The sequence below is a fragment of the Mesitornis unicolor genome, unplaced genomic scaffold (assembly GCF_000695765.1).
Source record: "Mesitornis unicolor isolate BGI_N332 unplaced genomic scaffold, ASM69576v1 scaffold34218, whole genome shotgun sequence".
Lineage (NCBI taxonomy): Eukaryota > Metazoa > Chordata > Aves > Mesitornithiformes > Mesitornithidae > Mesitornis > Mesitornis unicolor.
Genome location: NW_010200369.1, coordinates 12576 through 29997, shown reverse-complemented (window position 1 = coordinate 29997; position 17422 = coordinate 12576). Strand labels below are relative to the sequence as shown.

General features: G+C 37.7%; 1 protein-coding gene across 1 annotated transcript in view; it reads right to left on the bottom strand.

The window, feature by feature from the left end:
• LOC104544776 (serine/threonine-protein kinase 24) overlaps window positions 1–17204 on the bottom strand; it is a gene marked incomplete at both ends in the record, with an annotated part of 24675 nt that extends 7471 nt beyond the window's left edge. Inside the window, one exon of the mRNA XM_010189736.1 lies at window positions 16974–17204. Coding sequence (XP_010188038.1) covers window positions 16974–17204 — 231 coding nt within the window. The remainder of the gene's footprint in view (window positions 1–16973) is intronic.
• Window positions 17205–17422: the final 218 nt, after the last annotated feature.

Genomic DNA, 17422 nt, shown 5'->3' with positions numbered 1-17422 from the left:
TCCTGCTACAGGTCATTACCAGTCCTCATGGAGATTTGCCTTCTGTTAGCTTCACGTATAAAAACACGTATATATACACATATGTAAGTATGACAGGTGTAGCAACCAGAACCTTCTCATGCACTTGCACACTGATTCTTAGATGCTCATCTTCTACATGTACTTCAAAGCAACCTTGCTCACCGATTCCCTGCTTAGGAAGGAAAGCAGGATTTTTTTTGCAGGATTTCTTCACACCTGTGTATTTAACCATACGCCTGAAGCCCATGCTGCACGACAAAGCCACCAGGTGGCAGAATCACATAATGCAATAAATGTTCTCTCACCACCCAACAAAGGTCCAGCCCCAAAAAGAAGCTTGTGCAACCCACCAAACACAGAGGCACAAAACCACCCGTTTAAAATGAATCTGAAAACATCTAGCACTCTGACACCTTCCAGAAAAAGAGGAAGACATTATTAACCAAGAGAAATACACCTTAACAAATATGATTGCTCATATATCTAAATTCTTCAAAATGCTTTCCTTTCCTCACAATCATCAAGTTCAGCTTCAGGCACTGTTTTATCGATTCACCATCTCCTTTGATCATCAAGTGACAACTGCAGCCGTGTCTTGTTATACAGGATGAAGAATAGGCACACCCTGGCATCTGAGTCCTCACTGGGACTTACATGGACAGCTGTGAGCTTACATACAAGATAAAATACAGATCGATGAGAAAAAAATAAGGTTTGTAGTATACCATAAATGATCCATTGAGACAGTGACAGGAAATGCCATTTATTTATTTGTGGTTCTTGCTTCTCTGACAAGCCCAAACGTTTCCATGCCACCACATGTTGCCAATGTCTCAAATCTGAAAACATTTATCAAGACTTCCAAAATACTTTCAACGCCTTTCCCCAGGAGCTTATACTTTCATAAAAAGAATACATGCACAAGAAAATTCTAGGCTATCAGAGAGAAGGCACGAATGACTCGACGTATTGCCGTCAGATCTTTGAAATTCATCAGGCTTTGCAAACTTTCCAGTTGTCAGTTGACTGTTCAATTTCTAGATCCACAGACTAGTATGAGAACAGATACCAAAAGTGAGTTCTTTACCAGTACAAGGTAGGTATTATTGTTATCCAACAAATGCATGGTTATGCCAAGGAATACATACAGCTCTACCTCATGGCCTAAATTCTTGTCACTTCTTGACCAGTTGTAATTCCTTATATTACTGATTCCATTTAAATCTAATCAGAACTAGATCTAGTGCTGCCATATGTTACCAGTGCAGAATGAATAGCGTACCACTATCTGCTTTCGTGCCATTCCTTCCAGCACACAACTCTTGGACAGAGAAGGTAAGTAATGCACCTTGAACTTCAAACAGCCTATCCAGATGTCAGCTGGATTGCTTAATGCCATGCAATAACTCTCTTGACATACAGAAGGGATGTCACAAAGGATAGAATTACCGATCACAAAAGAAAGTTATTTACACTGCAGTTTCTCTAAACTTTGAACACCCTGGGTACCAAATTCTGTTAGCATAAGTAGTAAATAATCAACCCCTTTCCATTGTAAATGGACAAACCAATTCTACCTCTCCATATCTAGGATTTATGACTGTACAACTGCTATTAAGAAAGGCTATGTTTTCACAAGCTTTTAGAACTGTATTCAGAGAAGACAAAGCCAGACAAAACTCTTTCAGTGCAAAGTCACTGCACCTTCCTAAGACAGTACTGTTTTTCTTCCATACCAATGAACAAAACGTACCCCAGCCTCACTACAAGGAATAAAGACCACCATCATCATTGCAATGTTTCCTAGGAAGCACAGTGAGTTCATATTCACGCCGTCTCCTTCACTTGGACTTTTCTTTGCCAGTCTATTCACCTGCTAATGTTCTTCCATCTATTTCCACCTACAACTACAACACAAGCATGTACACATTGGTGCACCATTTTATCAAGGGGGAAGCTACTTGTTTATGTCATCACAGATTTCATTAAATAAAAACAAACTGTAGTATTTCCTAAAGACACTTGAATCAGAGCATCTGAAAGTCAGATGGCACAGAAAGACAACTGTTGGCTTTGAAGGACAAGAGAAACTATTTTATGAGAGAACAAGGCTAAAGACTCCCAAGTTGCTTTAGCCACCAAAGAGGTCCTCTGGATAAATCGCCATCTCCCTTCCCCTTCTGCCACAACTAACAGTCTATGTTTTAAAGCAGAGTCTTCAAGTACTGACCAGTGTTCTCAGAAAGGTATGAAATACAAATTAAGATATTTATCAAAAATCTAGCCCTGCTGAAGCAGATCAACTGGTATACTACTAAAGAGAACAGTTCAAATTGGTTTTGCTTCTTAAATGAACAATTGAATCCTGCTAGCAGTTTGTAAGCTCCAAAGTGAAAGAATATTGCTCTGAATACCAGTTCCCTCCATCAAAAATTGACAAAGCAATAACTAGATTTATCTTTGAAATTAATTCTTTAAGTATTTCATGAATTCCAGAGCCTCCAAATAATGTAAAGCTTCTCACCTATAGCTAGGCCTCTCATTTATCAGAATGCACGTCCATCAACAGATATTTTTAGACTAGAAAGCAGTCTAGCAATTCTCAGCCCTGTTTCTACTCTTTCTTACTGAATTCCTAGAGAAGTAGGCATTTACCAATTTTATTTTTAAAAAACCAACAAAACAAAACAAACAAAACCACCTCCACTTCCCCTGATGCTAAAAGGCCTATCAAAAAAAGGAAATAAAAGGTGTCTTTGTTTCCTTCTCATCTGCTCACAGGAAAGGGCAACCCACTAATAAAAAATAAATTGTATTTGTGATTTAGCTTGTCTTACAAGAAGAGAATGAGCCTGGTAAGATTTACACAAGCTGCAGTGTGCTACTGCTCATTTTGGTGCATTCAGTAATACCTTGTAGAGATTAAAAAAAGAAGTGTTAGAATAATCTCCAAAAAAAGATTTGGAGTTTTCTAAGAGTTTCCTTCTTTGAATGCAAATATTTGGTTTGCCTCTTTGCACAACAGAACAAGGGGTATAGAAATAACACACAGTGGAAAAACTATATATTAAGAAAAAGATCCAAATCCCTACAGTTGAACAACATATGACATACGAAGTATAGAAGATTACAAGAGAAAATTTTCCAGTGAAACTAAGGAAGCTGACTACTGTAAAAGAAATCTCTGCATTTGAAAAAAAAACAAAAAACAAAAAACCAAAACACAAAACTAACCCAAACAAACAAAAAATCCCAAACCAAAACAACCCACAAAAATCAAACAAACCAACCCCACAAACCCAAAAAAAAACATAAAACCCAACAACAACCAAACATTTGAATGAAGTCAAGCAAAACCCAAGCTAATTTAATCTATCAACATAGCCAGGACCTGTAAACTTAAGTCTTGAGGATCTGCAAGTGGCTTATAATATCCATAGGTAAATCTCCTCCAAAGCTATCCAAGTGTAGAATTAAGTGGGATAATACTTTATAGCATGATCCACTTATTTACTGCCTCAACATAGTTCAGTTACAATCTACCGAACATCTGTATTTATATAACAAATACAATAAGAAGGCTAGCTAAATGGCAGTTATTAAAAGTACTCTACACAGGCAGAAAGGTCTGTCTTAGGTTTAAAGAAATCAAACTGATTACTAAATAATACACTTGTCATAAATGGCAAAAAACCAAGGCAGAAGTTGTTAAAGAAAGCATCTGCAGTCATATAGGACTTAGTAACAGTTACAGTTTAAAGGACCTGAGCGCCAACTATGGTCTTCAAATATACACCCATAGGAAAAAGAAAGAATTAAAAAAAAAAATCAGCAAACATACGAGTTACTTACTAATGATCTACTACACTCCTAAATATTCTAATTAAAACAAAAACAAAAAAACCCACAAAACCAAACCAAACAAACAAAAACCCCAAGTAAGTTCTTCCTTATGTTTCCAGCCATGCTTTAGCGGGTTTCATGCAATGACTGCTGGAGTAAGAATAAGAAAAGCAAGAACTATAGCTGAGTATTCATACAAGTGACTTGAAGGTGGGTGGAGATCGGGTAGAAATCACGCCTAAAAAGTCTGCTTTTATTTAAAAAACATATTTTAAACAGCACGTGGAATTTTTGTGTTTAAATTTATTTTAAATTGGTCTTTCTACTGAATAATTATTACACAGGCATCTGGAAGACATAAACAGCTGTGCTGCATCTATGTAGCATTTTTAAGAAGAAAAAAACATCCTAAAGATGTATTTCGCTTCAGGAAAATGAAATGCAGTAACTTGTTTCTACAAAACTTTCCTGGGATAAGGCTCACTAGAAATCTAAACACACAAAGAATTAGGTGGAAGTCATCTGGATATTAAGATACTCATTAAAAAAAAAAAACCAAAAACCACAAAAACCCCTTTTGAAACTGTGTGGATTGCAAGCTGGGTTGGTTTCTTTCATTGTTTTGGGGTTTTCTTCTGACTTTATCCTTAAGAGTCATGAATTGAAAAAAGCTCGAGTTTGGATCTCATCCAAAATATGAAAAACAAAATAAGGGAAGGACGAGAGCATGTCCAAGTACAACCCCAGGAAGTAAAAAAATGTCTTTTTCCCCTCACACTGGGGGCACATTCCTAAGCAAATGGACCAGAATTACTGACAGCAATGGACAGACATCTCCATGAATCTTAAGGGGACTGCAACCAGTTGATGAGGCCTCACAGCGTTCTCAAAAAAATTCATGAAGGAGCCATGAACAGAAACCTTAAGGAGACAGCAATGCTATACTAAAGAATATTACCACACTGGGGTGCATGACTGAGAAGTATTTTGTCTGGGGAGCATTTCTGAGGCGCTTACCTCCTTTGAAGTGTCTTGGCGTCAGGATGAATGCTAGCTGTCCTCGGGCTGCCATCCCTTTGAGGGGAGGGAGATACAGATGAGCCCAAAGGTTCTCTTCTAAACACAAGTCCTTACTGCAAGCTGGCCAAAAGGTCCCTGCAATCAAAGAAATCATTGTGGTTTTGCATGTGGCGCATTTACGTCCTTCAATCAAGGTTTGTCAGCCATCTAACATGTTCAACCACAGAGGAAAAAATAAATGCATCTGCTGGGTAGCCAATGCAGAACAGAGACTAAGGAAAGAGAAGAACTGTTGATTTTTCAGACTAAGCAGAACCACCTCGGTATACAGTATTTTGTGCATGTATAATGTATTTTTAAAAAGCTATTTGTCTTTGGAATAATTTTCCAAAACTCTGAAATTACTGCTCTCTTCAGATCAAGAAAAACCATCACATTTTCTTTTCCAGACATACACCCTAGTCAATGTATTCTACAATCTAATGCAGCAGTCACTCCTCAACAATTACCTCTCGCAATTGCCACAGCAGTATACAATTAATCCTCAAATGCATTCTTTTTGCCATAAGCTGGTTGTAAGAGCTTGCAGAGCCACTTGCCAGGAAAAAACAAAACAGTGCAAGTTCTGTCACCACACTGACAAAAGATTCCTTCTGCTAAACATTTAGCAGACTTTTGTGTTTGCATGATGCCAACATGCCAAAGCCACGAGCTCCATGTTTTCCTTAGCATGAGTCATCTCTAACAGTGTCCATATTCACAGCCCCTCTGGCACACCTCCTAGGCACATAGAAAGGAATCTTTATAGCCCAGCTGTCACAAGCCTAGGCATGTCATATTAAGCACATGATTGCCCAGAGCTCCAAAATAACGGGCAATCTTGGTTTATAACTTTTCTACCAAAGTACATTGTAGTAGAAGCAAACAGACACATATTTCTTGTATTGGCTGTAAAACCAGTTCCTAGCTAGTAAACACAAGAAATTTATACAACTGAAGAACTGTACACATTTCACTTCCTAAAGGAGTGGGTAACCACTTCTTTGGAAAAATAAGTGTATGCAAGTCCATACTCTTCCTCTGCCCATCCACCTTTCCTTTTCTCACTTCAAAAAACAGCAGTAGGAGAGAGAAAAATCCTATTCCTTACAACCATTATTCTTTTAAGTGTGAAGTTTTTTCATTACCTAGTGAGGCTGACAACGGTCATCCCTCATAACCACACGTATCCAGTCATTACCTCATGGGGGAAAAACCCTAACTGCAATCTGTGGCAGATCTTTTCCCAGGAAGTCCATTTAAAGAGGCATGTGAAGATTAGTCCAGAGGAGGGCCACAAAGATGATCAAAGGGCTGGAGCAGCTCTCCTATGAAGACAGGCTGAGAGAGTTGGGGTTGTTCAGTCTGGAGAAGAGAAGGCTCTGGGGAGACCTTGTTGCAGCCCTCCAGTACCTGAAGGGGTCCTATGAGAAAGCTGGGAAGGGACTATTTACAAGAGCAGGTAGCAATAGAATGAAGTGTAATGGCTGTCAACTGGAAGAGGGTAGATTTAGATTAGACATAGCGAAGAAATCCTTCATCATGAGGGTGGTGAGGCACTGGCACAGGTTGCCCAGGGAAAATGCAGATGCCCCCTCCCTGGAAGTGTTCAAGGCCAGGTTGGATGGGGCTTTGCACAGCCTGGTCTGGTGGAAGGTGTCCCTGCCCATGGCAGGGGGTGGGACTTAAGTGATCTTTCAGGCCCCTTCCAACTCAAACCATTCTACGATTAATGGGTGACTTACATGGTTCTATGGCAGTCCCAACGTTTTGTCTATTCACCTGTTACAGACAGTCACCGAGAAGGCAAGAAACACAAAAATGTAGCCTATAATCAAAGCTCCATATGGAACTGAATTTTACTGGTTATATCCCATGGTTATTAAAAAACTGTACAAAGCCCCAAAATGGGAAATCGGAAGCATTCCAATGGGAATCTGCATTAGTTTACAGAATTCATTTGTCCAGATTAACTGCATTACACCAAAAGCAGAACTAACAAATGAACCTTGCACCCAATGAATACTGAGATTAGTAAAGTTGGGTTGTTTTGGTTTTTTTCACAAAATGTCACCCCATTTGCACCTACGTATCTTAAACCTATTTCACTGGAGTAGTTCACATCAACAACACTCAGGGGTTTTATGAATTAGTCCCCTCTCTAGATCAGACACAAACAACTTCCAACAAAATATGAGGCACAAGAACTCCTCCACCTCCATTGTACAAAGAACCAACTGCTCTAATGCTTAAATCTATTTCTGTTTACCCATTACATCAAATTAAATTCAAAATGAAAGGTACAATTCAAATATACCTCTTTGCAAATATCAATCCACCCATCAGTTTAATCCTTTTTTCACCACTTGTGTATACAACTTCCAAGATCTTTTGCATCCTTGCTCTGCAGCCTGTAGATCTTTACACCTCTTTTACCTTCACCTTTTGCATTCACATTGCTCTTAATTTCCACTGCTTCCTTTACTGAATATTCATAACCCAATCCTACTTCAAAACTCTTACTAGTAATGAAGTCTTATGTATCAGCTCTAGAATCGCCCAAGATTTTCAACTCGAGACTTCTGTCCAGGTTATCACTCCAATCCCTGTAGAACACTTTTTTTTCTGGAAAAAAAAAAAACCAAACCACTCCACTTCCCTTATTATTTTCCACTTTTTCTCTTTACAGCTCTTCCCCTGACCTGTAATTACTGCTAAAAACCCCTTCTTATCCATCATTTCCATTCTGCCTTCCTCCCCCATGTTTTTGTTTCCTTCTTACCAATTGTTGTTTCAAGGAACTGTTGAAGAAAGCAGAGAGGGAGAAAGCCTCAGTACCTCCAAGTTATTATTTCAACTGTTACATCTCAACTGTTAGGCAACAGCTTACAAATTTAGTAGTGTGATGAAAAAAACAAAATGGAAAGAATCTTAAGAATCTGATTTAAAACACTGGTTCCTGAATAGAAGAACTGTGATGTTTTAGAACTAGTACAGTCCATGAACCTATTCACCATGAAACTTTCCTTTTGAAGTTCTATATTTTTGTGTCTAACCAATTCTTTCCAGATAACACTTTCTGAAAGTTCTACATTCAACCATTTCAACATGCTTAATAACATGCCCTGTAACATACCATAGGGTAATATTCTCTAATGTAAAGAATGTGATTTCTCTGCTTTTATACAACTATCTCCATACAGACCACATGAAGACCTAGGACTCATTTAACTCAAAGAACTGTACAAATGCCGAAGTATTGAAGTAAGTTAACTGAGCAATACAAGCCTCCTAATGTTCACATTAAAAATATGACACATAGTCATTATGTAAGAGCAGATTATAATAGAGATATGTAAAGAAAAGTTATCAGCTGAAATGGCATTTTTTTAGAGGTTCAAGAGAACAGTGGATCAACGAAGTGCCAGTCGCCTGACAGTGCTATTGGCCACATTCTAGCTGAAAAGCCTTGTGCCTGGAAGCCTATTTGGGCAACAAGATGGGGAACCGGCCCACGGAACTACTCCACCTGAACCTGGGCACAAATACACACACACATGCATTTTCAGCATTACTGTTAGCTGATCAAATAGGTTTCCCAAACATGGATTTGGCAGTGTGCTCCCATAAAACTTCAGACCAATCCGAACCACCAGTGTACAATCTCCCTACCTCATTTAAAAAAAAAAAAAAGAAAAAGAAAAGAAAAAGAAAAAGGCAATTTGTCCCCTGCCTACTCAGTGAGCTGAATCACTCCACTGATAGTTTAAATGGTCTCTGCTGCTAGGGTGAGGAAGCAGCCAGTCACAAGGCAGAGTTGGACTTCCCCTTTCAGCAGCAGCAGAAAAAAGCTTGCACCTAGATGCCCTACTAATACTTACTTTTCAGATATCTCACAGGCCCACACCAACTGCAGCAGTTAACACACAAGATACGCGATATTTGACATAAACAATATTACATGCTGTAAGAAAGCAATGCTGTGCCATCATGGTCTGGTCAGCTAAACTAAACAAAACTCTTCACGTTATAGCTAATACAGAAGCAAGCTGTTAACAAAAGCTGTGGTCCTTCTCTCTCTCCTCCAACTTCCCAATTTTGAGCCACCCAATTCACCGTTTTTGTCGTTGTTGTTGATTTTGGCACTGGACCTAGTAGTTTTGAAGCCACAGGTCTGGACCGGCTAACCTGCAAGGGTTTGGGGTTTGCTCTTTTTAAGAGCCAGGCTCTTTTTGGAAGGGGCAGGAGAAGGTATTGGGGAAACTTGTTTCCCTGGCGAACGAAGTCATTCTGCAGTCAACAGATCCAATACAAGTAAAATTGCAGGAACATGAAAGCAGAATGGAGAACAAGATATTGCCTATTTCAGCAGCAGCAACCTCTTAGCTCTGCCTAAAGGCAGGTACCAAGATGTGAAATTACCCACCGAGTATTTCATACCATATAGAAACTGGCAACCAGAGCAGTACAGAGGCAGCATTTAAGGCCATCGCAACAAGCACAATACAAACGTATTACTTCCAAATTATTATTTACATCGAGCTCTCTAAATTTTTATTTAAAACAAGATCAGAATAACATGACACGGTTAAGCACCTAAACGTTGAGTAATACAACATAGTTATTGTGAACTCTCAGGTTTTTTTGAGTTATACTAGTGATGCTTCCCAATCTTGATACAATTGTACAGTAAGAAGTATTTAGCCATAAGAGTAACAGTGTGGAACTGATTACACTGATAAATAGGAAAACTCTTTAAGTAACCACTGTTAACTAAGTAGGTTTTTCCACAGATTCAGAAAAATAAGACCATATGATGCAGATTCCAGAAAGTGACAATAATTGCTTGGACGGCTGAAGAAAAGCATTGGAATAAAAAGTTTCTAAATTCACATTCAAAACAGTATCTTCGAATAAAGACAATGCAAGCAAAGGACTCCTTTCTCATTAAAGACCACCGCAAATGGCTACAGTGAAAGACACAAGTAGTAAAGACAGTACTATCAACAAAGGTTCAGAGCTGCAAGATAACTATCTCTAAAACAAGAAGGAAACAAACTGTTTTAAATATGAGAACAGGGCCTCACAGCAAAACCACTTGTGCTAGAGAAAGAGTTCATGGGTTCTTTCACACCCTTTTAATCTTTGTCTTATTTATGGCCATTAGGGTCTGTATCAACAGAAGCTTTCAACTTCTTTAAATCAGGAGACCAACTAGATCTGAAAGCCCAGCAGAACCATGACAGAAACTCTCTTGCTACCTCTTTCAGGGCTGTCCAACCAGATGTTCGTTTCACATTTACTATGGACAAAGGAAGGCAACATCTGTTCAGCTCTTCTGGAGGCCAGTGCTGCCTGGTGAGAACAGAGCAGGCTACCAGGGGCGTCAGAAGACATGTAAGCACATCAGATCAGGGATCACCTCACAGGAACCTGTGCCTCATTTCATCCCCTAACACTGTTGCAACAAGAGAATTTGCAGTCCCAGTCTCCTTCTCATTTCAACTGCAGGAATTCCTACAGGATAAGGCAATTCCATCTGGCTTTGGTCAAGAGAGTAGAGAAGGCACTCCATCGCCTCAAGTCCTCACGAAATGCAGTAATGGCAACATGCCCGCAATTGTAGTGGGCAAAATGAGAGCAAGTTACAGGTTTTCTTCATTAAAGTGTACCTAACTCCCATCCAAAGTTTAGCAATGGTAGTTTGCATAAGTCAAGTCTGAAAGGGCACTAGCTGCTGCTGTGGGGCTGAGCACACAACACAAACGATGGAGCATCGAGAAACTACTGATACGTTTCACTTCTCCCTGTGCTGAGGTAGCAGTCCGTGCTGCAGTGGATTCTACAGTCCCAACACTACGCAGAAAAATCTCCACTCTCCTCTCCCACCCTGACACAGGCTGCCTGCCGTATCAAATGAGGACAGAAGGCACCAAGTCCATTAGCTTCCAGCTGACCCACAGCAAACATTTAAAGACACACCAATTCAGAGATGCTCATAAATGTTAAAAGTAAACCAGTGAAAGCTGTAAAGCAAAAGGACATTGACTTAAAACTTACTGAAGCCACATATAAACACCCATATTCAAGTTCACATTACCTAGATTGCTGTGGCAAGAACATTCAACATATCCAAATGTCCTTAAGTTTTCTGAGGCACTCAACTTTAGGCTTCCTTAAATTCAGCAAATACTGATTTAAAAAAAATAACTGCAAGTGACATAAAATCCACCTCATAAAAGGTTTTCCAATAGTTAAGCTGTCTTGCCTTTTAAAAAGTGTGTATGATTACCAGATGATATTTGCTTAGCTTGACCAGTCAGCAATCACATCATGTTGTATTTTGGCATAACAGATTAGAAAGCACTGAACTATCAGCACTTACACATGGAAAAGCTTTCATATATACGCATCAAGTCACTTCCAAACCTTCTCTTGAATAAGCAAGCCTGAATTTCAGTTTCTCTCTGCAACACAGCCTTTCCAAACCTCAAACTGTTCCTGAAGCTCTTTACTGAATGTATTACAGTTTTCGAGCCTCGCTGTGAACTGGCTGTATTATTCCAAGAATGGCCTCATTGATGCCCTGTAACAAACACCAAAGCCCTAGCCAATACAAGTTTTATTTTGGCTCAGCAACAGCACTGCTTACAAACCTCATGTTCATCTGATTACCTAAAATAAACTATACAGCACTTTCAGAATCACTGCTTTTCAAAAATAAACCGTTACTTCTAGACTTCATTTGCCTGAACTCATTGTTCTACAGAGCTCAGTTAATCAAACTTCATAGAAGTGAGTATAGGTATTTTTCATGACAGTATACCGTGTCATTTGTAAAATTTAACTAGAAGCATACCAGCTTGACTAACAGTAATAACTATATTATATCCTAGACGTGAAATAGAAAGCCATACAGGTATAAAGACTAAAATGAAAATTATCAGCAGCTATCCTTTATGAACTGTACCAGCATCAGCTCTTCTCATACTTTTTTATTTTAAAGAACTTTTACAATACTTTTACAGAATGGGAAGTTGTCTGGGTAAAAAAAGGAGAGGGGGAAAAATAAACAGTCTGATTCGCATTGGGTTAGGAAGTTCAAAAGAAAGTATTTCAACAGCTACGAAGTGTGCTAGAGAAATACATCTGAAGGATGAAAAAACATGACCTTAGAGACAGTAGTATTTTTTAGAGTACATAACACAAGACTAGCTCAATACTTGCTAGTTGTATTGGATTTTGAAACTACTTGGTGATCGTTTGCTCTATCATTATATTCATATGTATAGCAGTCTAGGACAGGGAATTTAAAGATTTTTTAATGTATATATACATATATAACATACTGATCTCAGCTTTTATCCATATACATATATTAACCTCAGCTTCGAGAGTGACGTATATGCAAAAAAGCCAAGAAACTATTCTTCTCTATAAAGACAAATTAATTTCCTCTTATATGTTTCCAAATAATAATCCAAGATCACAGAAATATGAAAAAGTTATGAAGTTGTAATAAAGCAATAATTCATGTTTCTTCAGTTTTGTTAATAACTTTATCAGAGAGGCACCTCAATCTTGGAAACAAAACAGATTCCAAACTACTTGGCCTAAAAAAGACAAGAGAAACAACTTCAGAACCCAGTCTAACTAAGCTCCTTAAAAATTGTTAAAGCAGAGTAAGCTGCAAAAAGCAGAGCTGACAAGCTCCTAGACAGAAAAAAAAATTAGAATAAATAGCATAGCAGTACTTTTAAAGAGTTACAGTATGGCAAAATTCAGAGAGACAGCAAACAACTTTACATGACTTTAAAAGAAAAAGAAATAAATCTAACAAGAATCACAAAGACACTCTATTCCATTACGAAGGAAGCAGCAGATGCTGTTATCTAAAATCTAAAGAAACCCAGAGAAGTTTCATGAATTAATTTTATAAGGATCTAAAAAGAATTATAAATTTACTGTCCATGGGGTATTTAATCAGATCATAGATGGAACAGATGAACCTTTCACTTGGAAGACAGCAAGAGTAGATAGGGTTCCCAGAGCACAGAGACAATGGGAGTCACTACCTATTTTGTTAAGCCAACTTCATTAACACACTTTTTTAACACATCATGGCAGATAAGGAACAGCAGTCCCTCTAGATGTACGCACCCATAGAAACCCTTTGATATGCTTCAAAAGCAACATTCCATTTACTTACTATCTCCTACAGTAGACAAAAGCCCTTGGTCCCAATAGAATGGGAACATGAAGACATTCTCTTTTAAGATGTAGCTTTAACGCATTTGCATTTCTGTTTTATATAAAGACCTTTGGGTTTCTGACAAAAAGATGTTCTGCAATTTAATTTCTATTCAGATGACAACCTAAACTAGTACCCACTTCACCCGTGCTCGTTGCTCTATTTGAATAAACTCTGACGACAGCAATTATATACTAATCTCCAACAACAGATGTAAAGAACAAAGTCTAGAGGGAATGGAAGACTTGGTCTATGCAAGCAGTAAGACGCTTTGTATTTAAGACTCACTGTGTTAAAACAGTAATACCTCTGCTTCACATCAAAATATGGCTTGTCTCTGATATGAAACAAGATGCTATAAAGCCAACATATTTCTGAAAAGATGAAGTTATGATATTAAAAAAAACTAGAATATGAAAATTTAACAAGGTATTTGAGTATATCTCCCTACTTTAGAAACTAATTATTTTTTAAATGCAAATTTCTAGGACAAACTATCTGCCATTAACTCATGAAATGATAACACTCATTTCAAGTTGCACTGCCACGTATGTCATGCAGAAGACACCAAAAGCTTGACAAGTAATTCTCATGAACATCATCTGAAGACAGTAAGAGGCCTCAGGCAAGTACAGCAGTATTATATAAGCCTTCTAAAATTTCAAGCAACAGGTCCCTTAACACACTGGCATGTATAATGTAGCTTAACTGAAGCAGGTGTGGAATAACAGTAAATGAAGAACAATACAAGGATTTCTCAAAGACAGATGATTCAGATGATTTTAAAAAATTAAAATTTAAAAAAACTCAATCCAACACCCAAACATTCTGGCTAATTAGAGAATCTTCAAAAATATAAAATTTTTCATGGCAATACCCATCAACCACCTTTGCTGAAAATACAGAATTCCTCTTAAAACCTGTCAAATATTTTAAAGGATGTCAGAACAGGTATTCTGCAACTGCATAAACTTGTTCTAGAAAGGGACATGAAATAGTAATCATCAGGTCTGCACTGTCCCAAATGGGATAGAATTTTTTCTTTCCAGTACCTTGAAACTTGCTACATACAAAATAAATGCCAAAAAGTTCTCATAAAAGATACTTACTCCTACTTAACAACTGACATGGGAGTACTTAGGAAAAAAGTTATTACGTAATAAGATACCTCTTCAGCTCACAAGAGGATATGCAGGAAGCCTAGGGAAACAAAGACTGATCTGATCTGGAGCTAGAAGGAAAAAATTAGACCGATTGAAATTGTTATTGGAATTGCTATTTGTCTGCCAGCAATAATTTATAGAAAATCAATTTAAGAGTTCTCTATAAACAGTACCTCTTTCTAGCCAAGATCCAACAGATACATGGCCAGCATACATCACACTGCACAGGCTTTAGAGAATAACGATCGCTGCAGTGGCTGGCAATATAACCTAAGATCCTATCATTTTCCCACTTGCTCACTTCAAAAAATTTCATTGTGTAAGAAAACATTAGTATCTTTCTGTAATTAGAGCTAAATTGTCCCGTCATGGAAGAAATAATTATCTCCTAATCACTCAAGACGTGGAAAATTAATGTGTTGAACATTCTTGCTGATGGATTATCACATTGTCAGAGGTAAAAGATGGTCAAAGTCTTAGAACTACACAAGGCAGTCCTGGCTTGCAAATACAAAAAAGATCTGCAGCAAACAAACCTAGATTCTTAGCCAATATTAATCAATTCATTCAAAAATTAACATAGTCCTTTTTAATAGAGTATGTGTGTGCGTATACACACAGATACATATATACACACACAATCATGATGACACTTACTTCAGAGAGCTAATAAAACTGCAAAATGTTTCCTTTGCAGGTTGTCACTTCAGCCTCACCTAATACCAATCACGTATTAATTTTCAATAGTATATATAAATGAGATTTTCACCTTGAAGACCAAAGGTTCTATAGTACCAAGTGTCTTGCAAAACAATATAAATTCACAAATAACTGCAATAATGAATAAAAACGACTAGCTGTACATCCTACTAGCTCTAGAAAGAGCTGTACTTTCCTCCAAAAGCTGCTGTTAGTGCAGTATCTTAGAAAATTGACACAAGTTAGTAAATTCACAGGCTACTGCACTTGACAAGTGTTGTGGAAGGTCAAGTATTTTCACAAGATCCTCTTCACAACAATGAGCACAAACATCACTAATGACACATCCAGTCAAACCCATTCAGGCTACCAGCACTACAGTCTCCTCTCTCCTTCAATTCAGGAAAGCAGCAGTTGCCATACTACCTTTACAAAAATGTAAAGGTTCACTCAGCGCAGATTTGGACACTGGATTCTCTTTCAGCCACACTGCTATTATACATTTTAAAAACTACTGAGTGGCATTCCCAAACTTATAACTATTTTTCTTGTATTTCATTTCCCTTATCCTTTAAGACCTTACTGTTACTTGTCTAAAATGAGCCCATTTCAAGCAGAGAGACAGTCCAGGAGAGAAATACCACTTTTGCCTTTTTGCCATACTTCAGGTAACTACCAAACCTACACTGAGAAATTATAAAAGTAGTAATAAAAGCCATGATGAAAAATGTATCCTATTTACTGTGCCAAAATATGTGCTTCCTGTTCCAAGATCTAAACTATACGTAACTTCTAAGTCCAGTACTGGTGAGAGGTTATCAGGTCTGAAAGCATTCACAAAGCCCTCAGTGCTTTACTTTGTGAAGCAGACTGATTCAGAGTACAATGAAGAAAGGAAAAACCATCTGTCCCTTCAGTAACGCACCTCCTGGATTCAGAAAAAAATCCTTTTTAACTTGGAAATTAACTGGCAATGTCAGAAATCCAGAGATAAAACAGAGTCCCCCCTTTCAGAACCTTGTCTTTGCTGATAAATAAAATGCTTCCACAAAAGCAAAAGCAGACTGAAAATCAATTTCACAGGATTTTCTGCCTACTTGTAACTTCCAACTCTGTCAAAAGAGTAATCTCTTATCTGGATTGCCATCTCACTGTCACAGAAGGAAGAGCCATCCAGTGGGGACAAAGTCTGACCAAGAAATAAGGTAGTACCTACCACAAGCTTTCAGATATTTTCACTACCTTCTAGAGGTAATAAAACACCATATCCATTAAATTTAAAAAAAAAAATCAACACAACCAACAACAACAACAAAACCCTCTATCTGGCACACTTAAAACTGAACCCTGAAACTAATCAATACGGCAGAGGGAGGGATCAGAAGGCAGTTAATGGAAATCCCTTCCATTAGCTTCATTTACAGCTAATGTGCTGTTTGCTAATGTGTAAATAAATTAACTTTTGGATTTTAATTTTTAAACTGCTCAGACCAAAGCTAGGTTTAGTCTCCTCCGAAAAACAGCTTGACAAAAACTTTCAAGCTTCACAAAACAGCTGATACTACACTGTTTTTAATGTTCTGACAATTCAAATGTAGACCTAGGTTACATTTTCCAAATTTAAAAAACAGAGTTACATTCTCCAAATATTAAGAGAATCTAAACATATCACTTACAAACTTAACAAATTGATGTTATTTAAATTAATTTCTATCTGTACTGACATAGCAAGGCATGTGCATTGTTTTCTATTAAGTTCTGCCACATACTTCACAAAATACAGTAACTCATTCTTTCTTTAGAATTGAAAGGACAAAAATATCATTTTCTTCAACTGAGGTTTGATTGAAACCTTGCCAACGAAAACAGGCAAGACTGGACAACTTGAAAAAGAATTACTTATGAAATCAAATGACCATCATCTGTGAGTATCTTACCTTTAAATAGGATCCATAATATTTAGTTACGTATGGACTGTCACACTGACTCAGCACTGTGATTTCTTGCTGGATGTCTTCTATTTCATCTTCTGCTTCTTCTAGATCAATAATTTTTATAGCAACCACTTTCTGAGTCCGATTGTCAATTCCTTTAAAAACTTCACCAAAAGAGCCCTTACCAATTTTCTCCAGTTTTGTAAACAGTTCTTCTGGATCTGCCTTCAGAGTCTGTTAAAAAGAAGAGAAAAGTTACTCAGTATTTGTAACAATAGAACAAAATGTGATATTTTAAAAGGCAAACACTACAAATTCTACATGTTGCTATTTGTCCAGCTATTCTCTCTAACTCAATAATTGACGTGTTCTTTCTACATCCCTTATATGCATACACAGCAACATTTATACCTCCCTGCATATAAAGTACAAATTTAACACCACCCTTGTGA